This window comes from Pelophylax lessonae (assembly GCF_965119305.1).
Source record: "Pelophylax lessonae genome assembly, chromosome: 13".
NCBI classification, from domain to species: Eukaryota; Metazoa; Chordata; class Amphibia; order Anura; family Ranidae; genus Pelophylax; species Pelophylax lessonae.
In genome coordinates this window covers 110943000-110969172 of record NC_138780.1, presented here as the reverse complement: position 1 = coordinate 110969172, position 26173 = coordinate 110943000, and the positions used below count along the sequence as shown (strand labels likewise).

The window sequence follows — 26173 nt, the reverse complement described above, 5'->3', positions numbered from 1 at the left end:
TTTTATTAAGGACCACTATTCCTCCACCTTTATCGGCCCCTCTTATGACAATATCTTTGCGATTTTCTAGTTCTTTTAAACCTTTTTGCAGTTCTTTCCTGGTATGTTGATTACTATATTTTATTTTTCTCACATCATCTTCAACCATATTTTTGAAAACTTCCAAGCTTTGGAAGCTTTAGGTGGATTAAAAACAGACCGATTTCTCAATCCACTATCCTGATATTCTGTGGTGTTGAGATTTTGACCAGGGGGTTTCTCTAGGAAATGTTTTTTAATTTTTAGCTTCCTGACATACTTTTCCACATCAATAAAAGTGTTGAACTTATCAACACTTTTGTCACGGGCAAATTTCAAGCCAAGTTCCAGTATTTTTAATTCATCTGGTGTAAACTGGGCATCGCTGAGATTGAAAATCCCAGCCCCTAGGACTCTCTTTTTCTTTTGTTCCTTTCGTCCACCTCTACATCCTCTCCTCTGTTTTCTGGCCTTCCTACTGGTGGGCCGTTCCTTTGAGGTGTTGCTCCTTGTTGATATTGGGGATAAGTATCCCCTCCCCATGGTGCCAATGGTTCTCTCTCTGCCAATGGTTTTCCTGGTTCCATTGATGTTGGGGTCTCCCCCAATGTTGAGAGCCCCATCCCCGTTGCTAGGGTTGGCCTCTCCCACCCCCTCTGTGGCTACGTGCTGTTCCATTTGGGTGGTTGGAGCCTCTTCCTCTCCCTCTCTGACCCGAGGCGCTACCTCGCCCCCTCCTCTGAAAACCCTTCTGTTGTTGGTTATCAGGGGTATAAGCCAAGGGAGAGTAGCTATTGTAGGTAGGCACATTATATTGGGATGGATTGTAATACTGAGGCCTAATTTGCCTATTTCCTGAGTTTTCATATGATCCATCATTATCAAAATTCGGTGTCCCTCCAATAGGAGTGAAATTGGGATCAGTAAATCTTTGAATCCCTATCTCTCTCACTAGTGGGGACTGTAAGGGGACATTATTTGTATTGTTGGCATTAGGTCCCACAGGGATATCTTGCCATCTGTATACTTTAGATTCTTTGTAGTCTAACAAATCTCTCTGATATTTAGTAACTTTTTTATTTCTGGTGTCCTTATCAATTTTATCTAAAAATTTCTGGGTTGAGGTAATTTTCTCTTTAAAATCAGCATTATCTTTAAAAGGTTCTAAAATGGTTTTTAGTTCACTAATTTTTCCCTCTAGTTTAGCCATTTTTACTTTCCTACGTGATATTATAAGACTAAGTAATCTGGCTTCATTATGATTAAAAAAGTTACACCATTCCTTGTTTAGGTCTGGGTCAACCAAACCAAACCATCATTCGGACCCAGATCCCAACGTAACCTCCTAGGTGTTATTTTCATTTTCAAGTACTGCTCTAAGATGGCCAGATCCTACCACACACGGATTTTTTTCTCAAGTACATTTTTAAGAGTTTTCACACTCTGTTCCATGTCTTTAGTCTTTGTGCTGAAAAGATATCTGTAGTAATCCGATCTTTCATAAAATCAAATATATCCATTGCTGCACGAACAACACAATAGTGATAATATGAGAAAAAATGGTGGTAAACCAAAATGAACCGCGCAAGTGGATGTATTTACAAAATTGCACTAATTGGCTTATACCCCTGATAACCAACAACAGAAGGGTTTTCAGAGGAGGGGGCGAGGTGGCGCCCCGGGTCAGAGAGGGAGAGGAAGAGGCTCCAACCACCCAAATGGAACAGCACGTGGCCACAGAGGGGGTGGGAGAGGCCAACCCTGGCAACGGGGACGGGGCTCTCAACATTGGGGGAGACCCCAACAGCAATGGAACCAGGAAAACCATTGACAGAGAGAGAACGATTGGCAACAATGGGGAGGGGATACTTATCCCCAATATCAACAAGGAGCAACACCTCAACGGAACGGCCCACTAGTAGGAAGGCCAGAAAACAGAGGAGAGGATGTAGAGGTGGACGAAAGGAACAAAAGAAAAAGAGAGTCCTAGGGGCTGGGATTTTCGATCTCAGCGATGCCCAGTTTACACCAGATGAATTAAAAATACTGGAACTTGGCTTGAAATTTGCCCCTGACAAAAGTGTTGATAAGTTCAACACTTTTATTGATGTGGAAAAGTATGTCAGGAAGCTAAAAAAAAAATAAAAAAACATTTCCTAGAGAAACCCCCTGGTCAAAATCTCAACACCACAGAGTATCAGGATAGTGGATTGAGAAATCGGTCTGTTTTTAATCCACCTAAAAATTCCAACCATTGCTTGGAAGTTTTTAAAAATATGGTTGAAGATGATGTGAGAAAAATAAAATATAGTAATCAACATACCAGGAAAGAACTGCAAAAAGGTTTAAAAGAACTAGAAAATCGCAAAGATATTGTCATAAGAGGGGCCGATAAAGGGGGAGGAATAGTGGTCCTTACTTAATAAAAGTGACTACAAGCAGGAACTTGATAGGCTGGTAGGCGATCAAGTCACATATAAACAATTGAAAAGTAACCCCACTCACAGTTTGAAATGTAGGCTTGAAAAATTGGTAAAGAAAGCCAAAGAAAAGGGTATTCTAACAAAAAAGGAGGCACAATACCTCGTACCTACAGCACCAAGACTACCCACAATTTATCAGCTGCCAAAAGTCCACAAAAAGAAAACAAAGCCCCCTGGGAGGCCTATTATAAGTGGAATAGATTCCATATTTTCCCGTATAGGGGAATATGTGGATCATTTTTTGTAGCTGATAGTATCGCTTTATCCGTCTCACCTCAAAGACAGCAAACATCTAATCAATTTATTAGAAAAAGTGGAAGTACAATCAGACACTTTTTTGGTTACAATCGATATTGAATCCTTGTATACCTGTTTAAAACAAAACGATGTATTAAATACCACTATTGCTGCTCTGAATACCAAAACTAACATAAAACCGCCCCAAAAAAGTTAATTTGTGATGCCCTAAGTTTAGCTATGGGAAACAATTATTTTCAATCTAAAGCTACAGGGAAAAAATTCAAAATCAATAGACTCATTTCATGTAGATCCAAGCATGTAACCTATCTAATAAGTTGCCCCTGCGGGTTACAGTATATAGGCAGGACAACCCGCCAACTGTCTGTCAGGATAAATTAACATGTTGGAAATGTGAAGAGAGGCTTTCCGAAACACAGACTCTCTAACCATTTCCGTTTGTACCACAATAGAGACCCTTGCTTGATGTCCTTTTGTGGTATAGACGCAGTTGACAATCACTGGAGAGGGGGAAACATGACTCAAAAAGTCTCTATGAATGAGACCCAGTGGATCTACAAAATGAATACTATACAACCTTTAGGTATGAATATTTATATTGATTTAAATTGTTTTATTTCTAATTTTTAATTTTGAATTAATTTTAGTGGACTCGCATCATCATCTTTTAACCATATATTTTAATTTTGATGATTGATATTTATAATAAAATATTTTGGAATTTAAGGTATTGTGATATAACACACTAATTTTATAAAATAATATATTAATTTTAAGATGTCAATTTTAGTATAAACATGATTTTAATTGATCCATCAATAAAATTATAATTTTTATGAATCCATTGTAAACAGCATCCCATCACTTAGAATTATTTATTTATGAATTCGGAATAAATATCGGGTTAATAGCAATTTATTGCACATTGCGGTTTCAAAAAGGCTGATTGCTTAGCCGTAAGATGCGTTTTTCATCCATATTTTCCTTTAAAATGACCCCGGGAGGCATCCTTAGGAAAGGAAGAACCTATCAATCTGTAATAGAATGGGTGGTTCGTGCACCGGAGGATCGTGATTGGATGCTGGAGAGTTGTGTAGTCTCTATATTAAGTCTAAGGAAATGTATGGTCACATGATCCCCTGATGACGTCAGCACGGCCTGACGAAACGTGCGTTGGGAGCGTGAGACCGTAGAGTTCCGGGTTGGCGGAACGCAGGCGTGGAGCGGCGTTCCATCCACCTAACCCATCGTTGTTGTATTTGCTTTAGAAGGCGAAAATTCAAGTGTAATGGAGTAAGTGCAATTTTAACGTTAAATTGTTGTTACATTCGCATACTACACCATTGGAATCTTCTTTCTATTTGCATTTTTGGACGTCCCCATAATCGGAGTTCCCTATAATGCCTGGTCTTATTCCTTTGTTGGTGAGAAGACAATGACAAGGATGACTTGGAGCTTATATGGATATCAATGCTGATTATGACCCCCTGTAATTAAGGGGTCATATCCTTCTGGTAAGAAGTACCTAATCAGAGCACTGGGTGAAGGTTTTTTGAGGTGAAGGCTTTCCATCATTCCCACCAAGTCCACACTGTTTTCATTGCTGAGATTAATCATTAATCACTTTGATTCGAGCACTTTAAGGACTCATATTTATGTATTTATTTAATTTATTTATGTATGTATAAGCTGGTCTTCTGCTTTTATCCATTGTTGTAGTTGGAGCTATGAATGGTTTTAGCAATTTTAGATCATACATCAGCTTTTATATTTATGCATACTAGCACTTTATCGTGAGCACTATTAATGAGCGCAATATCCACCCCTATTTTCACATTAATCATGTTTTACACGTTTTTTTGTTTGCTGCTCGCAAGTGTGGAAGAGATTCCCACAAATCACATACTCACTAATATAATTTGTTATTTATTTATTATCTAATATTTTACAAAAGTTTATTTAGCGCTAATTAGTGCAATTTTGTAAATACATCCACTTGCGCAGTTCATTTTGGTTTACCACCATTTTTTCTCATAAATCAGGGAATACTCCTCCCAAGGAGTCACCAAAGCATCCACTCCGACTGTGAGTGGATCCCTGGTCCTGGACACAAATCTCTTCAACTTGTTGAACCGGAATGCCACAGATCTATGTCTGGGACCCCCCTGACTGATTGAAAAATTTCGGGATATAAGGACCATTCCCCCCCGGAAACATCTGTTGACGGCTCAAGAAATCTGCCTGCCAGTTCTCTATTCTAGGAATAAAAACTGCTGTCAGGCATGACACAAATTTCTCTGCCCAGGATAGGATGATATCCACCTCTTTCTGGGGTGACTGATTTTGTGCCTCTGATTTTGTGCTTTCTTGATGGTTGATATAAGCCACAGCCATGGCATTGCCGGATTGCACCCTGACAAGGTGATCCCAAAGTCTGGGCGTCCAGCATTTCAAGCCTGACTGACTGCTTGGATTTCCAGAATGTTGATGGGGAGACGTCTCTCTACCTAAGACCATTTCCTCTGGACAGAGGCTTCTTCCAGAACCGCTCTCCAGCCGGAGAGACTGGCATCTGTAGTCACCCCTTTCCAGGTCGCTGGAAGAAAGGATTTCCCCTTCTCCAGATATCTGATCAACAACCACCAATTCAGTCTCTGATGTACTCTTTGCACCAGAGACATAGACCAGTCCAGAGACTGAACCCTTCTGGGCCATGTAGACAGAATATTGTTCTGTAAGGGTCTGGCATTGAATTAAGCATAGGGAATTCCCTAGTAACATCATGCAAAGACGTATAGAAGGATATCTCAGCCTTACTACGGGCCAAATTAAATCCTTCAGGTCTGTGACCCTTCTTGTTGGCAAGAATATCTTTGCCTGGACCATGTCCACAAGAAGACCCAAATATTACAGACACTGGACCGGCTGTAATGCTGACTTTGCTAAGTTCAGAATCCAACCCAGGCGTTCTAGGAACTGTTCTGTCTGGAGGACATTTCGGCTTAAAGCTGAAGCCGATCGATCTATTAATAATAGATCGTCCAGATATCCTATTACAGATATCCCTCAAGACCTTAGAACAGCCAATACTGGAGCTAGGATCTTTGAGAACTGTGGCTAACTTGAAGGGCAGGGCCACAAACTGAAAGTGACAGTTTTCTATTGCAAAGCATAGAAACCTTTGCTGAGCCTGCAATATAGGCACGTGAAGATATGCATCCTTGATGTCTATGGATGCTATAAATTTCTCTTCCTGCAGGGAGGCTATGACTTTATGAACTGACTCCATACGGAAAGTACGAACATTCAGAAACTGGTTTTAGAGTTTTGAGATCCAGAATAGGTCTCACATCCCCGCTTGGTTTGGGAATTATGAACAGGTTTGAGTAAAAACCCCTGAACCTTTCATTCTCTGGAACCGCCATTATCACTATTTGAGCCCTCAGCTGGTCCAATGCCAGAAAGAGAGAACTTTTTAGGGGATCTGTCGGTATACTTGACCTATAAACCGAGGATACGGGAACACCTGAAAATTCCAGTTTGTACCCCTGCAAAATGGTGGGGATAACCCAGTTGTCTTGGATCGATTCCACCCAAACCTTGCAGCAGCCTTTCACCCACCCAAGTTAGTGGGGGTGCCCCTTCACAAAGTAGGCTTAGGGAAAGACTTGGCTGATCTCTGGGCCCAGGGCTTTTACTCACCCTGCCCTGAAGGCTTGGTTCCGAACCTAGATGGTTGAGGCCGTCGCCCCCATCTGGAATTAGAAGAACTAATAGTATGGGTGCTGGGGATCTTAAAAGAAGGACGCTTGCTTTTCCTTTTCACAAGTAGCAATGTACTCTTCCTCCATGAGATCTTTTGGATATGCTTATCCAGATCATCACCAAAAAGGCGTTTTCCCTGAAAAGAGAAGCCAGCCAGTAACTTTTTCAGTGTCTTGGACACCTGCTTCATTCAAGTCTTTTAAAGACTGACAAACTTCTATGGCCGCTGGTTGTATCGCAGATCCTGCAACCGCAAAGGAGGCTTTCAATAAAGATTCCAACTTCTTATCTGCTGGCTCTTTAAAAACCTGGGCATTATCCACAAGGCAGGTTAAACTCTTGTTAACTGAAGAAATGGCAGCATCCACAGTGGGTATATACAATTTCTTAGTAAAAATTTTTCCTCCATAGGATACAATAGTGAAAATATTTGAGGAGGAACAAAGAAAATCCTATCAGGATGGTCCCAATCATTATACATTTCTTGCTCCACGAGCGGATGTATGGGAAATGTCTGAGGACTATGAGGAGGGCGCAATGAGCCTAGAGAGGAAAAGGAGACTTCAGCTGTCTCTAAGGGAGGAAATTTGTGTCCAGACCGTACCATTTCAGTAAGAGACTGAACCAACAATCTCTGGTTTTGAGAGGCTGACAGACTCCTCTGACCCCGACTCCCCAGAAGTGTAAACTTCAGCTTGACCTACTTTAGGGTCATCATCAGCTACTTCTTCCACATCCTCTGCCCAATCCTGAACTGAATTCAGGGGGTGGTTTAGGTGAGGGTAATATATCACGATTCTTCCCTCTTAGCAATGCTGCAATCATGTCAGCAATCTTACCCTCAAGGCTGGCTAATGCCGATGCCAAATTGTCCTTAGTGACAAAGGTTGTGGCAGAAGCACCTGGGGTAGCTACTATGCCTGACAACCATAATGGCTCAGATTGGTTAGTCTAGTCGCCTCTGGCTGTTCAGGGGGAATAGACACAGAGGAAGCACGGCTAGGACCTGTAAGGCCTGACGATGGCATCACAGTACCCCTTCCAACTGTGCCCCCCCCCCCAGCTCTCTTTGGGGCAGACATTGCTTTATAGCAAGACAAACTTGCGGTACCAAGGCTTGTGACAAGCTTATACAGTTTATCACACACAGCACTGATTATCCCAAGATACAAGAGCTGTTTGTGCCAGTAAACATACACCCACAGTGACTCACACAACCCTGCTGCTGCTCTGTGTCCCCTTCAGTCTCAGCAGAGGCTAGCGCATTTGAAACAGTCCCTTCTAAATCACGCCCATTTATGCTGTACTGCTCATGCGTGGCGTGCTATGTGGCGTCCACATGCACGCCAATTGCGTTCAACATGCCCTCCATGCGGCATACGCCTGTACTTAAAGGCGAAGATTTTTGCGTATGCGCGCGAATAAGTCTTAGCCACAGACAAGCTATCAAGAGAGGAGACGAACATGCGGGCACTTATGCGCCAAAGCGAAAACAGCAACCACATAGGGTGATAACAGTGTGATAACAATAGGCAAAGAAATAATGTTTAAACAAACTTTGCATCATGCCACAACTCCACAAGCTCATATAATCTGAAAAACAAGCACAGAAATAATGCTTAACAAGATGTATTTTGCCTAGGCTTTAACATCCATAGTCTCATGCAGAGACACGCATGGCACTCGGTCTCTGCTATATATATTTACAATCTGCAATTATGCCAGCAATTTTTACCTTCAAGGTTTGCTGCATGTGCAAATATTTTAAATTGCACTCACCAGTCCTGCTGCAGGATTCTGTTTTGAAACAGGAATCCATCCTTCACCCATCACGGTGAGCTTTGTCTTGGAGACCTTCAAGGACTGGGTCCCCTTGTTTTAGAGGGGCTACGGCCTTGGACCTGTAGAGCACCCTGCACAGAGTGCCTTTGGGGTTTGGTATTCCAAGGGTCCAGATCCAAGGGTCCAGCGTCTAAAAAGGACAGCATTACAAACCTTGTATCTGCTTCCTGAGGCTCAGGTACCATATTTTCAGTCCATTGACTATTTTAGATGGATCTGATAGCTAACCCCTTAGATACAGTGATTCTTGATTGGGTATGTAGCATATCTTCTTTCTTCCTTGAAGAGAAATGTGGAGACACTCTCCACAGTGGCCATCACCTTTGGACACTGGCGAAAAAACTGAGGTACTTCCTGTGTGGGAGGGGTTATATAGGGGGACATCCTTTCTGATTGGTTGCAAGTGTCCTTCACCTAAAGGAGGCTATATAACCCATATGTTATGTTTTATGGCTCTGTGCCCCGTGATGTACGAAAAGAAATGTGATTCGATTTGGTTTTCTATTAAGTATATCACATAATCAAAAGATAAAAACCTATATAATTTGTAAATGTTTGTAAACTTGATATAAGCACTGTTGCTCAACAAATGTAGAAGTGTTATTCAGGCTATCTGCAATCCAATTTAAAATGCAGTTTCAAATGTCTTAAGTGTCTTAGATGTGTATGAATAAAAGGTACACAATAATTTCCTGCCCTGCATTTCCCTTGCATTTGCTAGTAATCAGCCCCAGCGAAGATTCAATATGCCTCTATGACAAGAAGCTTTGTCTTTAAAAGAGTAAAAGTAAAATTCCAGAAACTTTGTAACAGTCAAACATAATATACGATTGTTCATCAAATTAGTTGGCTGTAAACATGAATGTGAAATTTCCTAAACACAATTTACTGCAGAGGTGTACAGTATAATACAAAACTAAAAGAAAAATGTTACATAGAGATAACACTTATCAATGTGCATCATATTTAGATCCTTATGGCATTAGGCTCAACATTATAAAGATAAAACAGGGGCTTTGCTGCCTCTGTCAATGCTAATGGTAAATCTGGAGTTTCAGGCCATTTAACTGTAGTTTAGAAATACAAGCCTCACAACCAAAGAGCAGGAAATTCTAATCTAAGTTATGTCTGAAAGGACCCAAAATAAAACATGTAAACATTACAAAAATATTAAAGTAATATTAAACTCTAACTTTTTTTATGCACTTTCAGAACAATTTAAAGTTCACCTTAAAAAAAATAAATACATAAATGCACACCTTTTTGCAGGTAAAAAAATGTGCATTCATTATTTTTTTCTATTGGGAGCCTGTAAAGCATTGGGAGCCTGTAAAGCATTGCACCTGCGATCAGCAGATTATGGGTACAATGAAGGGCTCTTGCAGACTGTCAATATAAGCTGTCTGCTCGTTCCAGCAGGCAGTTACATGCTGACAAGAAGCAGCAATGAACTACCTGGAGCGCTCAACAGCACCCTGGAAGTTCACTGAGAAGTACAAGCCGACAGCCGCAAAGGATGTTGGTATTTGTAGTTCTCCCATTCACAGAACTCAATGACATGGGCCCATGTTATGTACTGAATACTGATGTAACATGTTATAAAAGGTGAACTTATCCTTTAATCACTTGCCAAGTATGCACCTTCTTCATCTTTTTATCCTTGCTTTTGTTCCAGTTTAAAGCTGAACTCCAGGAATCCAGCCACTCTGAAAATTGTGCTGGCACTTTGTGTGTAAAGTCAGCCTTAGACTTTTCCAATCTATGTATGGGAAGGCTGAATGTACTCAAGGCGATTGATCGATCAACTTGGGTTCAACAAGCCTTTTGGATTTTTAATTGCGATTATTGGTAGAAGCTTTTATAGCTACCAGCAGTATTCACTGTGTTCTCCCAGTGGGGGCAGCCCCACCCACCAGGAGAACACAATGGCTTCTGACTGTGTTGATGGGGAAATCAAGCAATTTTCTTTCCTGCAAAAATAACTCCATCTATGGCCTGCTTTAAATCCAATGAGGTGCATGCAAGCTCCCAGCCGCTGCACTCTGGGTTCGCAAAATAGGGTGCCTGTGAATGGGGAGCAGAGTAGAGAGCCAGGCACAGCAGGGAGCAGGTGCTGAAGGAGCTAAGACCAGCTAAGACAAAAAGGTACAGCACTGTTTCTTTAGAACAATAGCAAGAGCTATCGTTCTAGAGCTCCATATAACTGGCAGATGTAAATTAAGAGTTAAGGCCACAACGGGACATGCACCTCATTGGACTTAACTCAGGAATTCAGCTTTAAGCTGGTGGCATTACTCCCCTGCTCCTTCCCCTCTTTTCTCCAAAATAACAGACTCGCTGGTAATTGTACTGTCCACTGTTAACTCTTTCCTGTGGAAACCAGAATTTCAGGGAAGCAGCAATGAGACAGCAAGAGCTAGCAGCATTAAAATTTGTAAACTGCCATTGCAGGGGTAAGATTTTTAACAATTGTTTATTGGGAAATGTTTATCTTTATGTGCTCATTAGTCAATGGAATCCTGTCTATAGCAGTGACCACATACAAAAACACAAAAAAAGTTAAAAACAAATTATTATGGCAAAATGTAGCGCAATCAGGTAAAATCAACGAAAACTCAAATGATGTAAGACGGACCTTCCTCCACACTGCTCCCGGAGCACGTAGGATGGACATTCCACAGTGTTTGCATAAAGGAAGCATCCACCTGAATATTACCCATTCCATTGGATATGGAGAGATGCTATGAGATAAAATTAAGAATTATTATTAGGAATTAATTATTTAGTAGTTGTATGTGCTGTAAAAACATTTCTAGAGAGAGGTTGAGCACAACATTGCACTGATTCTGCAAAAGACATACATAAAATTTAACTTGTCTTGTGTGGGGTACAACATAGTGGTTGGCATGTTGAGAGCAGAGAAACAAGGTGCTCTTCTATCAATTGCTGCCAAAAATAACTAAAATTAGTTTTGACAAAGTTCTCTTTCAACAAACAACTTATTCAAATGAACAGGAATAATACCAGCCTTAGCACCCGTTCCCTCTTCAGCTCATCCTAAGCACACCTTGAAGGTAAATAAAACTTTGTGGTGTCTCTAATCTCAGTGAACACCACAAAATGTATTGTTTAAAATGCTAGTTCAATCAGTAGTTTACTTCAGTGACAATCATTCCACTTTTTCTAAATGCACAATCACTTTTTCAGGACTTCGGTCACTTTGTAAAAACTGCAAGCATACCGTTAGTTAAGTATAAAAAGATGCCTACTGCCTCATAGACTTATCTCTATGATTTACTAAGGGCAGGTAATTGTGCTCCAGGAAGATAACTTCTGGAGCTCCAAGGCTGCCCATTGTGGTCTCAGATCCTTCAAAAGCAGAGTCGCTAGAACTGCTAACCCTGCCCCTCTCCTCCTTCAGTCCATTTACAGAAGTCTTTGTAATATGTGAACTTTTTCTCAAAAAATACAAAGACTTCTGTAAATGGGCAGTGGGGGGGGGGGAGGGGGCAGGCACAGCTGCTCTGTGTATCTCTCCTTTCAAAGCCAGAGTGTGTCCTCTGGAAGTGCTCTGTGTTTAAACTTGGTAGAAACATTTTTCTTCAATTCCAAAAAAACTTTGGCAAAAAATGACATCACTTCGGGGTCTCTACTTTCAAAAAAAGGGTAATTTAACTACTTAAGATTTTCCTGCTCAAAGACCAGGGCCTATTTTGTGATTCAGCACTGCGTGACTTTAACGGACAATTGCGCGGTCATGCGACGCTGTACCCAAATTAAATTGACGTCCTTTTTTTTCCCACAAACAGAGCTTTCTTTTGGTGGTATTTGATCACCTGTGCGATTTTTATTTTTTGCGCTATAAACAAAAAAAGAGCGTCAATTTTGAAAAAATAACAATATTTTTCAAATTTTTTATATGAAATTCCCCAAAAAAATGTAAAAATCAAATTTTTTTAACATTTTACGCCAATTTGTTTTCTGCTACATATTTTTGGTAAAAAATCGCAATAAACGTATTTTGATTGGTTTGCGCAGAAGTTATTGCATTTAGTAACTGAGGTGGCACTGAAGAGGCAGCACTGGTGGGCACTGAGCAGGGGGTACTGATAAGGCTGCACTGATGGGCACTGATAGGGGTGATTGATGGGCACTGATGAGGTGGCACTGGTGGGCATTGATCAGGAGGCACTGATGAGGCTGCACTGAAGGATGGCACTGATAGGCAGCACAGAGAGGTGGCTTTGATGGGTACTGATAGGTGGCACTGATGGGCACTGGTAGGCAGCACTGATAAGTGACACTAATGATGAGGCACTGATTGGCAGCACTGATGGGCACTGATAGGTGGCACTGGTGGGCACTGATTAGCAGCACTGCATGGCACTGAATAATGGCACTGATGTGCACTGTGTGGGACCGATGACCCTCTAACAGAAGCATCTGTTTACTTCCATGATCAGCTGTCATTGGCTGACAGCTGATCACATGGTAAAGGGTCTGCTGTAAATGGCCTTTTACCCAATCTGTGATCAACTGAGTCCCAAGGACCCAGTGATCACAGATTGCGCTGCAGCGAGAGAATAGGAGTATGCCTATGTACGCCCACCTGGCAGTTTAAGCCGGGGCTGTGACCATCTTTTGGCTATAGTGGGGGCACCAAGTAACTGAGCCTGAGCTATGCTTCAGTGCTATCTTGTCTATAGGGTTCCCGTGCATACCTGCTACCTGTTACTGAGCATCTGACTACTGTTACTGACCCGGTTTGTCATGACTACTCCTGAACTCTGCCTGTATTAAGCCCAGCTTGCCTCTGACCACGCTTCTGCCTGTTCCCCTTGCTGCTGCTCCACTGATCTGTTACTGACTCAGCCTGCATTCTAACATTGCTCCTGCTTATGCATCTGCACCTGATCCATCTGCCTGTGTATGACCCAGTTCATCTGACTCTGCTTCTATCCCCATCACTGCTGGACTACATGCTGAGAGCCTCTGCTTATATTCCACTGGAACCGCTAACCATTTGTCTGGGACCAGCCTGTGCCTGTCATCTATCTCCAGTGCCAGCTTACTCCTGTCTCCTGCTTACTGGTGTCCATCCAGCACTCCTGCTCTGCTGCAGTCTATTGATGGTCTTCCCCTGCTTGATCCTGGGAGTCAGTCTAGCCCTGCTGCTGAGTCAGAGGTGTAAGAGAGGCCTTCCTCATAGTTTCAGGCTCTTCCACAAGGTATGTGACAGATAGAGCTTAGAAATTATTTTTCGAGGGGTGAAAATATTTTCTGGATTGACCCAATCATCATAAATTGCTCATCCTACTTGCTCATGAATATGGAATGTCTTCTTTGTACCCAAAAGGGCATTGAGAGACAGAGGAGATTCAAGTGTAAGAATGCTGAGGTTTTTGTGCACAGCAGAAGTGAGCATATCAACGCTGGCAAACATAATGTGTGAAGCCATAACACTAGGTGCATAGGAGCGTGGGGATAGGAAATCTTCTGCAGCCTCCTCTAACACTGCCTCCGGGTCCTCTTCATTACGTTTTATGTCTGCCTCTTTCAGGGCAAGCATATCAGAATTTGATCCAGGTAGAGACGAGGGACCTGGAAAAGGAACGTATTATTTTTGAGCCATAGAGAGTGATGGCTGTATTAAAGTTGTTAGTTGTCTCAGGAATTGTGACATAATTGCAGAAAAGTTTGCCTTAGTCAGGTTAGCGGCTTGTTGTATGGCTGAGATAGTGCTAGAATCATATGCAGAGACTGGTGATAAAATCAGGACCTGCTGTTACAGTACTATGAAATTGGATGTTGTGTGGACCTTTGGCAGAGCTAATGTTCACCTGAGCTTTTGCTGTGTCTCCCATTTGCCTGTTGCTATGGGTGGGTGTATTCTTCTGTGGGGTACTCTAGGAGTTAGGGGTGGAAATAGAATAATCGTATCGGAGAATCAAAACACCCGTGTGTGAACCATCCTATTTTTAATGTTACTTAAATAAAGCCTTTTATTGAGGATAATGCGCTAGGTCGGTGCGCCCTTTCTTTGTTCTTTTGGCTTTTAGTACCGGTGGACGACCCCAGCCCGATAAGGGCAGCAAGACCTTAGCCATTTGAGAAGCCAGTTGTCAGTCCCGTGAGGAGTGTGGTCGAGGGGCTTGGATACCAAGCACAGGAGAAGGGTGGTTTCACCTTATTGTTTTTTTAAAGTCTTCATGGCAAAAGGGTGGGAGGAAGTGCCTAAGTACCTTTTTAATAAGTCTATGTGGAAGGGGCAGTAAAGTGTGCAGCCTGTGGTGTGATGTACTGTAACTCCTGGTCATTCACGTGAAATTAAACACTGAGGTGCTGAATTTTTGTGTCATGTTTGAGAAAATAAGACTGCAAAAGTGAATATGTTTCAAACACAATCATGGTTTCCTCATAGTTATAAAGTATGAATGCATGCTATTCAGGATTGTGGAGTTACAGCTATAGTACAATAAAAAGGATGACCCTTGCTTACCTGTTCATATTTCTGGTACATATATAGAGTTCAGGCTTCACTCGTCACAATGAGTGTACCCCTGAAGGGGTCTTCAGGGTCTGGGCTCCATAGGAAAGGACCACTGCCCTGGACCTAAATAGCACGCTGCAGTTAACTACACGCATTGCAAAAAGTGGTGAGGTGAATGAACAAACAGGATCCAGTGCCATAAGAAACATTACAGGCTGTCTCTACAGGGTGGGGTCCAGGTATGGCTCCCAAGGTTTTTGGAGGTTGTACCAATCAGAATGCACTGCTCCAATTATTGCCTATTATTGTATTAGAAGACAGTGAAAAGTTGATTGAAGAATCCAAAGAAAAACAATAAATTAAGCTAGTGATTTCTCTGTTAAAAATTAAATGAACAGGACACTAGGAAATAACTGAGAACCCACAGAGTAGGGTAGGATTACAGGGGATGCTCAGTGAGCATGTCCTCAAACGTTTGCCCCTGTCCAATCACTTGAAAGTACCAGCCTATTACCCAAGGTCCATGAATATACAGCCTGTGTTCTGTATGACAGAGTCTATTAGGTTTTAATTAACAGATACATTTTATTAAAAGACAAAATGCTCTGGGCTGGAACAGATGTATGAGATTTAAGCAGACATGCTTGTTTTAAAAGGCTGGGAGAGGGAAAACTCAACACTGTTTCAGTAAATAGTATTTGTTACACAACAGAGAAGAGTGAAGGTGATAGTTAAAGAACCTAGGTTGCTACATGTGTCTACCATCAACTGATGATGCTATGTCCCAAGATGAAAGAGCAATAATCTAATGACTGATATTGAATGATATTTGTAGACATATGCCAACAGCACTAATGGCTACTCAAAGGAACTAAAAATCAATTTTGGCTGGGTGTGAATAAATCTACCAGCCCAGCCTAAAACTAAATTCAAATATAAATGTAGAGCAACTAGATTAAAAGCACTTTTAATGAACAAGTGAAAACTGAACTGCTAAAGCTATCTAGGAGACATTGTGACTGAGCTGAAGTCAGACAATTCCTCTCTTTCATGAATCATTGGGTATAACTCTATCACCAGAAAATTAGCATAGCTCTTTCACTATCTTGTTATATACACTATATTGTCAGAAGTATTGGGATGCCCAAGCACAAGAACTTTAATTGCATCTCAGTCTTAGTCCTTAGGGTTCAATACTGCATTTAGTTGGCTCACCCTTTGCAGCTATAGCAGCTTCAACTCCTCTACGAAGGCTGTCCACAAGGTTTAGGAGTGTGTTTATGGGAATGTTTGACCATTCTTCCAGAAGCACATTTGTGAGGTCAGGCACTATTGTTGGAAGAGAAGGCTTGGATCACAGTCTCTACTCTAATTCATCCCAAAGGTCTTCTAACAGGTTGAGGTCAGGACAGTCAAGTTCCTCCACCCCAAACTCACTCATCCATGTCTTTATGGGCCTTGCTTTGTGCACTGGTGTGCAGTCAAGTTGGAACATGAAGGGGCAATCCCGAAACCATTTCCACAAAGTTGGGAGCATGAAATTGTCCAAAATATCTTGGTATGCTGATGCCTTCTAAGGGGCCAAGCCAAACTCCTGAAAAACAACCCCACACCATAATCCCCCTCCACCAAATGATTTGAACCATTGTACAAAGCAAGGTCCATAAATGCGTTTCCTATAAGAATGGTCAAACATTCTCATAGACACACTCCTAAACCTTGTGGGCAGCCTTCCCAGAAGAGTTGTAGCTGTTATAGCTGCAAAGGGGAGGCCAACTCAATATTGAACCCTACGGACTAAGCCTGGGATGCCATTAAAGTTCATGTGCGTGTAAAGACAGGCATCCCAAAAATTTTGACATTACAGTTTACAGTATATGTACCTTTAACAAATTTATATTATGTGCAATGTCTTTTTTGAGCAATGAAGAAGAATACTTACTAGGTATCTTTCAGAAGAAACACTGACTAAAATCAGATCATCTCCAATTCGAACCTTTTCTCCTTCTGATCTCTGTTTGGATGCAGGATGTATTGTCCACCAACAAGCTTCTCCTGTAATCAAAATATGGTTCAAAATTATTTCACCATAAGATTCATTTTCAAATGGACACTGATGACTTCCAAAAAACACTTTAAACCACAGTAAACTGATCTGGATACACTGTATAAAATAAGAACTTGACTTATATGGATGAGCCTGATTTTCAGAGCCAATTGGTTAGTTTACAATTGTGCTGGTTCACAATTGTGCTATGAAGGGATGTAGGTCCATGTAGTTTTAGGCCCCATTCACACTTGTGCGACTTGTCATGCGACTTTGGACCCCAAAGTCGCATGACAAGTCGCACCCTATGTTTCCCAATGAATACCGCTCACTACTTTGGTCTGACTTACATGCGACTTGAGGGCTATAAACTTCAATGTAAACCCTCAAAAGTCACAGGAAAGTTTCACCTGCATTATATACATGTGACTTGTGTGGGAGTTCTAAAAAGAATGCCGCAATGAAAAAACTGAATTTTTGTAAAATCTTACCGTAAAATTGCTTTCTCTGAGTCCTCTGACAGTCGCCGCCTCCTCTAAGTCATCATTATTGGGTATTGACTTCCGCTCCGCAGGAGTAGCTAGGCATAAGACTTGGTCAAAAGAACAAAAGCATTTAGCATAGACACACCCATGGGGGCTGTCCCACTGGTCAATACCCCCCTGCAGTGATCCCTCCCAATTCAGTTTGGTAGAATAGCAGTAGGTGTACAAGAAAAAAACCCAAAAGAGGGGCGGGGCGGTGACTGTCGGAGGACTCAGAGAAAGGAATTTTACGGTAAGATTTTACAAAAATTCAGTTTTCTCTTACGTCCTCCGACAGTCGCCGCCTCCTCTAAGTCATCACTATTGGGATGTCCCAAAGCAGTGTAGACATGTGGGGTGGGAGACGCAACCGTAGAAAAGGCAACGCTGTACCTACATCAGAGAAAGGAACCTTACACGCACAGTAAGAGAACCTTCTGGGCAATAGAAAAGGTTCAACAGGAGCAACAACCCAGAAAAACAAATATCCAGGGGATAAACACCCCAACAGCCAGGGACCCACAAAAAAACAAGGGTCCCCTATGGCACTGCCGCACTGAGAACTTTGCGGCCAAAGGAGGCATCAGCTGATGCCAGAACATCCACCTTATAGAATTTGGAAAAGGTGTGCACCGATGACCAAGTCGCAGCCTTGCACACCTGGGCCACCGAGGCTCAATGCCAGTAGGCCCAGGACATACTCAAAGATCTGGTAGAGTGCGCCTTAACAGGGAAGGGTGGAACCTGTTCCTTCAAAGTATAGGCCTGTTCAATGGTCTGTCAGATCCATTTGGCTATGGTCGCTGCCGACGCAGCCATGCCCTTCCGAGGTCCCTCAGGAAGGACAAAGAGGGAATCCGATTTCCGAAAGGATTCAGTGGACGACAGGTAAACCCTGATCGGACAATATCCAAGGAATGCAATGCAACCTCCTTAGGATGCTTCGGCTTCGCACAGAGCGAAGGCAAAACAATGTGCTCATTAAGGTGGAACTCAGAGACCACCTTAGGGAGAAAAGAGGAATGAGGTCGCAAGACCACCTTATCCTTGTGAATCACCAAGTAAGGAGAGCGGCAAGACAACAACGCCAACTCCGACAAGCTGCGAGCCGAAGTGATCGCCACTAAAAATCAACCTTCTTAGACAGCAGAGGCAACGATATCTCCCGGATGTTTTCAAAGGGAGAACACTGTAACGCGGACAGAACTAAGTTCAAGTCCCATGGAGGTAAAGGCTCCCTCCGGGGAGGGGCCAAATGTCGCACACCTTGAATAAAGGTGCGAATCAAGGAATGAGACAGGGCGTTGGAAAAGAATAGCCAGTGCAGATACCTGGCCCTCTAGCGTGGCCAGCGCCAAGCGCTGGTCCACACCAGTCTGGAGAAAAGCCAACACTCTCGACACCGAGTACGAGCGAGGGGAGAACCCCTTGGACTCACACCAGGCGAAATAAGCTTTCCAGGTACGGTAATAGATTTTACCAGAAGAGGCTTACCTAACCTTGATCAGAGTAGGAATGACCTCTGAGGAGAGACCCCTGTCTCTCAGGACCTGGGTCTCAACAGCCAGGCCGTTAAAGCCAGCGACTGTAAAGCAGGATGGAAGATCGGTCCCTGAGACAGTAGATCTTCCCGCATTGGCAGCCGCCAAGGAGGCGCCACTGCCAGGTGAACAAGGTTGGCGTACCAGGACCGGCGCAGCCAGTCCGGCGCTACCAGAATCACCAAGTGTGGTTCCGAGGCTAACCTGCGAAGGAACCTGGACAACAACTGAATCAGAAGAAAGGCATACATCAGACGATACTGATGCCAAGGGGCTACCAACGCATCCAAGGTGTCTGCCAGAGGATCACGCGTTCTTGCCACAAACCTTTCCACCTTGTGGTTTAGCCGAGACGCGAACAGATCCACGTCCGGGGATCCCCACTTCGCACACAGCATTTGGAAGACCTCCGGGTGCAGGGACCATTCCCCCTGGTCCAGGGTCTGGCGGCTCAGATATTCGGCCTGCCAATTCTCCACACCCGGAATGTGAACTGCTGAAATCGTCGGGACATGAGTCTCGGTCCAAGACAGAATGACGGTCACCTTCCGGGCCGCCCGGGCACTCCTGGTGCCCTCTTGGTGGTTGATGTAAGCCACCGCGGTAGCATTGTCCGTCTGTATCCAAACAGGACGGCCCCGAAGTCGGTCCGACCACTGGAAGAGACAGAGTTTGATCGCTCTCAATTTCAAAATGTTGATCGGAAGGGAGGATCCCTCCTTCGACCAAGTGCCCTGGGCAGACAGGTTGCCCAGGACTCCACCCCAGCCCGACAGGCTGGCATCCGTGGTAATCACTGTCCACAGTAATGGACGAAAGGATTTGCCTTCTGACACTGCCGGGGACTGGAGCCACCACAGAAGATCCATTCTGGTCCGGCGACTCAAAGAGACACTCAGATCCAAGGACTGAGGTAGTCTGTCCCACCTGGCCAGGATCTCCGCTTGAAGAGACCTTGTGTGAAACTGAGCGAAGGGTATCGCCTCGAAGGCCGATACCATCAACCCTAGGGACCGCATGCAGGTCCTGAGTGACGAGGATGGTTTGTCCCTGAGGGACCTGATCTTGTCCTGTAAGGTCCGGAGCTTGTCCTCCGGCAAGAACACCTTTGCCTGAGCAGAGTCCAGGATCATTCCCAGATAGGGAAGACGAACCAGAAGGAGACAAGGACGACTTCTGTACGTTGATGGTCCATCCGAACTCCTGGAGCGTCTGTACCGTGGTGGACAGATCGCGAATTAGGTTCTGTCTGACACTCGATCTTAAGAGGAGATCGTCCAGATACCCCAAGACCGCAATGCCCTGTGCCCTTAGCAGGCCCAGAACAGGCGCCAGCACTTTGGTAAAGACCCTTGGAGCCGAAGCGAGACCGAAAGGTAACGCCACAAACTGATAGTGGTCCTCCACGATAGCGAACCGAAGGTACCTCTGGTGACCCTCAAAAATGGGGATGTGTAGGTACGCATCCTTCAGGTCTATAGAGGCCAGGAATTCCCCTGGGCTCAGGGAGGCCACCCCCGAACGGAGAGATTCCATACAGAACTTCTGAACGCGCACAAAGCGGTTCAGCACTTTTAGGTCCAGAATAGGACGTACCTTGCCCTCCTTTCTGGGCACAGTGAACAGATTGGAATAAAATCCCCGAAACCTGTCCCGATGAGGCACCGCGACAATCACCCCCTGAGCAAGGAGGTCCTGCACCGCTTGATGCAGGTCCTGCAGGCGCCCTGGGGTTAAATGAAGATTTGAGGGAAAAAATCTGTCCACCGGCCGGGAAAGGAATTTGATCTTGTACCCTGATCGAATGCTTTCCTGAACCCACCTTTCCGGAATTTGGAGCAGCCAAGATTGGAGGAAAACGCGCAAACGTCCCCCTACCCCAGAAATGGGTGAGGGCGCCCCTTCAGGCAGAGGCGGATTGACCCTGCCGCACCGGCATTGCTGGACTTCTGCTTGCCCGCCCAGGGCTTCTTCTGGCTACCCTGGCCCTTGAAGGGCTTGCCCTTGGTTTGATTCCTAAAGGCACGAAAGGACCCTTGATTGGGTCGAGAGGCAGAACCCCGCTTGCCACGAAAGGACTTGTTCTTCGGGTTCTGGGGCAGCATCGTGCTCTTGCCCCCCATGACGTCTTTTACCAAGGTATCCAACGCCTCGCCAAAAAGGCGAGAACCTGCATGGAAAATCAGCAACTGTTTTCCGTGATGTCTGGTCAGCCGACCAGCTCTTCAGACAGATCAGTCGACGGTTAAGCACGCGACACTCGACAGGCGTGCCGCCAGGGGGGCCTCATTCAAGGGCGCATCGCACAAATACATGACTCCTTGGTGAATTTGATCCACCATAGCCAGTGTGGCCGGTGGGGCAGAATCAGACGCGAGGTTGCGTCTATGCACCTTAGTCCAATCCGCCACTGCCTGAGCCACCAGGACGGACGCCAAAATAGTTTTGAGCAAGGAACCCACCACCGTGTAGGAATGGCGGGCAAGAGACTCCAACCTCCTGTCCGTGGGATCCCGGAACACCGGGGTGTCCTCAGTTGGAATCAAGGTAGCCTTGTTTAAGATGGCCACAGTGTGATCTACCTGTGGAGGCACACACCAACGCGTGTCCGTAGCCGGCGCAAAGGGATAAAGCAGTTTAAACCTACTAGGTACCGTGAATGGACGTTTTAAATTGCGCCACAGTTCATTCACAGTGTTATGAAATTCAGGGGGGCAGGGAAAAACCTGCGCCGACTTGCGGGTCCTATGTGTACCAAACGATGACACAATGCCCGGAAGAGTGGGCTCATCCTCCAAATGTAGTGTCTCTTTCACAGAAGAGATCAACTCATCCATAGTTGCGCGTTCTTCAGGCGACCCCAGGGGAGAATCATCAACCCCCTCCCCCTCCACCTCAGACTCCAGTGGGTCCAGGGATGAGCGAGACCCTGAAAAGGGCACGCCCGCCACAGCAGCTACATCACCATCTCAATCAGAGGAGATAGATAATCTAGGCCTTCTCCTAGCAGCGCGTTCAGCCATCAGCACCTCCATTTTGGATACTAAAGACGCCGCTACGGCGGCCAAATCAGGTATAACAGGGGGTAAAGCAGGAATTTGCTGTCCTGAGATTCCATTGCCCAAGTTACAGTAAGAAATTACAAGAAAAGGTACTGGCCCTTTAAGATCGCTGCGGAGTGCGCAGCCCACCGCTATATGCACAGTGAACACAGACCCCCAAAAGGAGACAAAACTGAGCCAGGAAGGACAAAACCAGGAGCTATGGAAGAGACAGTCTGCAGAGCCCCCACAGAGTGTTACCACATCGATCGCTGCTTCAGAGGAAAAGTAAGTGAGGTCATCAGAGGCTGAACTATAAGCTGCAAGACCCAAGGAAAATGGCTGCCCATAGAACTGAATGGGAGGCTTCGGCAAGATGGCCGCCGAACATGTGCTCGGAACGATCGTTCTGCCACACACAAGATGGCGCCGGATGGCGCCAAAACAGCATGTAGTTAAGCCCACAGTGAAGCCAGACATGCTTGCCCATACCTAAAATGGCAGACCGTGCTGTTTTTACCCGCTGCGGCCGCCACACACACAGTCTGCACCCCCCACAAAGCACCGCAGTGCATGTAGAAAGGAGACATCCGCAGGGATCACATCAGGGAGCCCCACACAGGCACAGACATGGGGAATACACAGCAACACAGGACTGCCACCCCAGACAGAGGCCCCACACAGAAAGTACTTACCTGTACCGGACGGCGTGGGGTGCCTCTATGAACGGAAAGCCGCTGTCCTCATCTGACAGGGAATGCCGTTAGCCAAGGACAGGACACTGCAGCACCGCAGATGTGTCCAGTGAGGTAGCCACCTCACAGGCTGCATTCCTGCTGCGAGCAGGGATGGGTCGTTCATAATGCCAGGATGAACACATGGCTGAACGCTCGATAGCGGGCTGGGAGTCCCTCTGAACCTCTGCCCTGGAGAACCAGGGCGGTCAGTCCAATTGCCAGCTCCGCAAGAATCCATCTTCATCCGAAGATCCGACTAAAACTAAAGCTGACAAAATAAACAGCAAGTAAATCAAAGAAAAAAATGACATTTTCAAAGAAAATCAAAGAAAAAAGATTAGTAAGGCTGAAACTGTAGCCCCAGCACAGGGAAACCTAACTACTCCTGACGCTAGGCAGAAACAAACTGAGTTGGGAGGGATCACTGCAGGGGGGAATTGACCAGTGGGACAGCCCCCATGGGTGTGTCTATGCTAAATGCTTTTGTTCTTTTTTGACTAAGTCTTATGCCTAGCTACTCCTGCGGAGCAGAAGTCAATACGCAATAGTGATGACTTAGAGGAGGCGGCGACTGTCGGAGGACGTAAGAGAAAAACAGCGTGACCCCCCCAATCGATAATAGGCCCTTCGGGTCTGGTATAGATTTTAAGAAGACCCCTACACCAAAATTTAAAAAAACAAAAATGGTGTGGGCCCCTCCCATACCAGACCCTTGTCTGAGAATACATAGTACCCCTACTCATTGACCAAAAAAAAAAAGTGTAGTGTAAAAAAATGACCGTAGGCAGTTTTTGACCATTTCTTTTTTAAAAGAATAAAAAAAGATAGTCCCCGGTGTAGATCGATTGTCAATCATGACACCCAACGCCACCCCAAAGAAAGAAAAAAAACCCTCCAGTTCCCACCATCTGCCAGCTTCTAAATAACTAAAGGGACAGGTGGCCTGCCCCTTGTGATATCATCGACCAGGCATGCCCTCGGTTGATGATGTCACAAGGGGCAGTGAAACCCGGCGACATCGCTGGGTGGCCCCGCCCCTTAGTTATTTAAGGCAGATGGCAGGACCGAAGGTTTTGTTTTTTTCTTCCTTTTCTATTTTTGGGGTCGACAGTGGCGGCAGGCGTCTGCAGACCCCCACAACCACCCGCTAGGGCCCCCCTGTTCTAAACCACTCCCCACATGTTGAAGTAATGTGGCCTGGTATGGTTCAGGAGGGGGGTTCTTACCCAGCAGCCCTTTCCTGACCTGCCAGGCTGCATGCTCAGATAAGGGTCTGGTACAGTTTTGGTTATTTTTAATTTTGGCTTGGCAGTATGGATAGGAGAGGGGGACCCCATGCTGTTTTTTTCTAATATATTTTTCATTGCCAGCAATATGTTGTTTACGATCAGCTGTCAATGGGGAAACACGCTGACAGCGAATGAGTCATTAGTTGTTAAAGATGCAATGGTCGGCTTCCCTGCTCGCTCCTTAACAATAAGCTATTTCTTTATACAGAATTCAGTTCAGCTTGCTATGGGGCCACCCAAGCCAAGCCACAGCTCTGTGTGTCCATTCAAACACTGAGCTGTGGTTTGACCCTGCCCCCATTCTCTCCTGATTGGCTAATTGACTGATTGACAGCCAATGGCACTGCTGCTGTGTGTCAGCCAATCAGGAGGGTCGAGGCACTCATGCATATCACTGGATTGAGATGGGGCTCAGGTGTTAGGGGGTCTGAGGGGTCTGCTGCACACTGAAGGTAAAAAGGAATTGTAAAGTCAGAAGGTTTGGTATTTTAAGGCCCCTTTCACATATGCGGACCGTTCTTTTCATCAGTTCAGTCACATCAAAATGGATGAAGTATTCATTCGTTTTTCATCAGTGATCATCAGTTTTTCATCAGTGATCATCAGTTTTTCATCTGTTTTTCATCAATGATCATCAGTTATTCATCCATTTTCATCAGTGATTATAAGTTTTTCATCAGCTTTGTTTACATCAACTACCAATGCAAAAACAGATGAAAACTGACCATTTGTCAGTTTACATCCGTTTTTTGTCCGATCTGTCTTTTTTAACGGAAAAAAAATAGATCATTGATCAGTTTAAAAAAACTGATGATGACAGATGTGGATGTAAACTGATGTAAATGGATGATCATCCATTTACATCAGTTTTTCCATAGAGATGCATTGATGTCCATTTTTCATCTGTCAACGGATGGATGAAAAACGGACAAATGGACAGCATGTGTGAAAGGGGCCTAATGCATTCTTTGCATTAAAATAAAAAAACTTCTGGGTGTAGCAGCCTCCCCAACATCCCCTAATACTTACCTGAGCCCCACCTCTCTCCAGAAAAGTCCAGGAGTCCCTCAGCCATCCCTCCTGATTGGCTGAGACACAGCCACAGCGCCATTGGCTCCCGCAGCTGTTAAAGTAAATATATATGTATATGTATATATATATATATATATATATATATATATATATATGTGTGTGTGTGTATATGTATATGTATATATATATATACACACACACACACACACACATATATATATATATATATATATATATACATACACACACACACATATATATATACATACACACACACACACACATATATATATATATATATATATATATATATATATATATACTGTATATACCCCTATACAGCAGTGTTAATTTCGTCGACTAAAACTGACTAAAACGTTTTCGTCGACTAACACAATTCAGATGACTAAAATACGACTAAAACTAAAATGGCATTTTAGTCTTAAGACTAAAATACGACTAAAACTAAAATGGCATTTTAGTCAAAAGACTATAACTAAAACTAAATCGAAATTTGCTGCCAAAATGAAACACTGGTGCATGCTCAAAGCATAAACAATAACATATTAGATTTTTCACTCCAGGACCAGCAGTAGTATATAATGAGTTTGGAAATTGTAGAGAAATGCTTAAATAATGCATTACAAATTACAATTGAACTACACCCATTTGATTATAGATGACTAAAATGAGTTTTAGTCGACTAAAATGTAGGGCGTTTTAGTCGACTAAAATATACTGGAGTTTTAGTCGACTAAATACGACTAAAACTAAAACACTTGCAGAAGACTAAAATGGGACTAAAACTAAAATGCCATTTTAGTCCTAAGACTAAGACTAAAACTAAATTGAAATTTGCTGCCAAAATTAACACTGCTATACAGAAGTAAAAAAAAAAAAATGCCCAAAAAAACTCCTGAAAAACGCCTGAAACAAAAACGCCTAGGTGTGAAAGGAGGGTAACACCATCCCTGCGCTACTGAAATTCTAAGAAAAATTATCTGTTTTTTTACTGTTTCTGGACATGCTACAGAGCTGAAACTTCACAGGTACACCTTTTAGACCCCCCAGACACTAAATCCAAAGAAATCCCCTTTTTTTTTACC

General features: G+C 44.0%; 1 protein-coding gene across 7 annotated transcripts in view; it reads right to left on the bottom strand.

The window, feature by feature from the left end:
• Positions 1-26173, bottom strand: part of LOC309569543 (ryanodine receptor 3) — a 1308933-nt gene that overhangs the window by 875142 nt on the left and 407618 nt on the right. For all 7 annotated transcript variants that reach the window (XM_082275412.1, XM_082275411.1, XM_082275414.1 and 4 more), the window contains 2 exons: positions 16799-16911; positions 11002-11107 (listed from right to left, as the gene is read on the bottom strand). In XM_082275412.1, coding sequence (XP_082131538.1) covers positions 11002-11107; positions 16799-16911 — 219 coding nt within the window. The remainder of the gene's footprint in view (positions 1-11001; positions 11108-16798; positions 16912-26173) is intronic.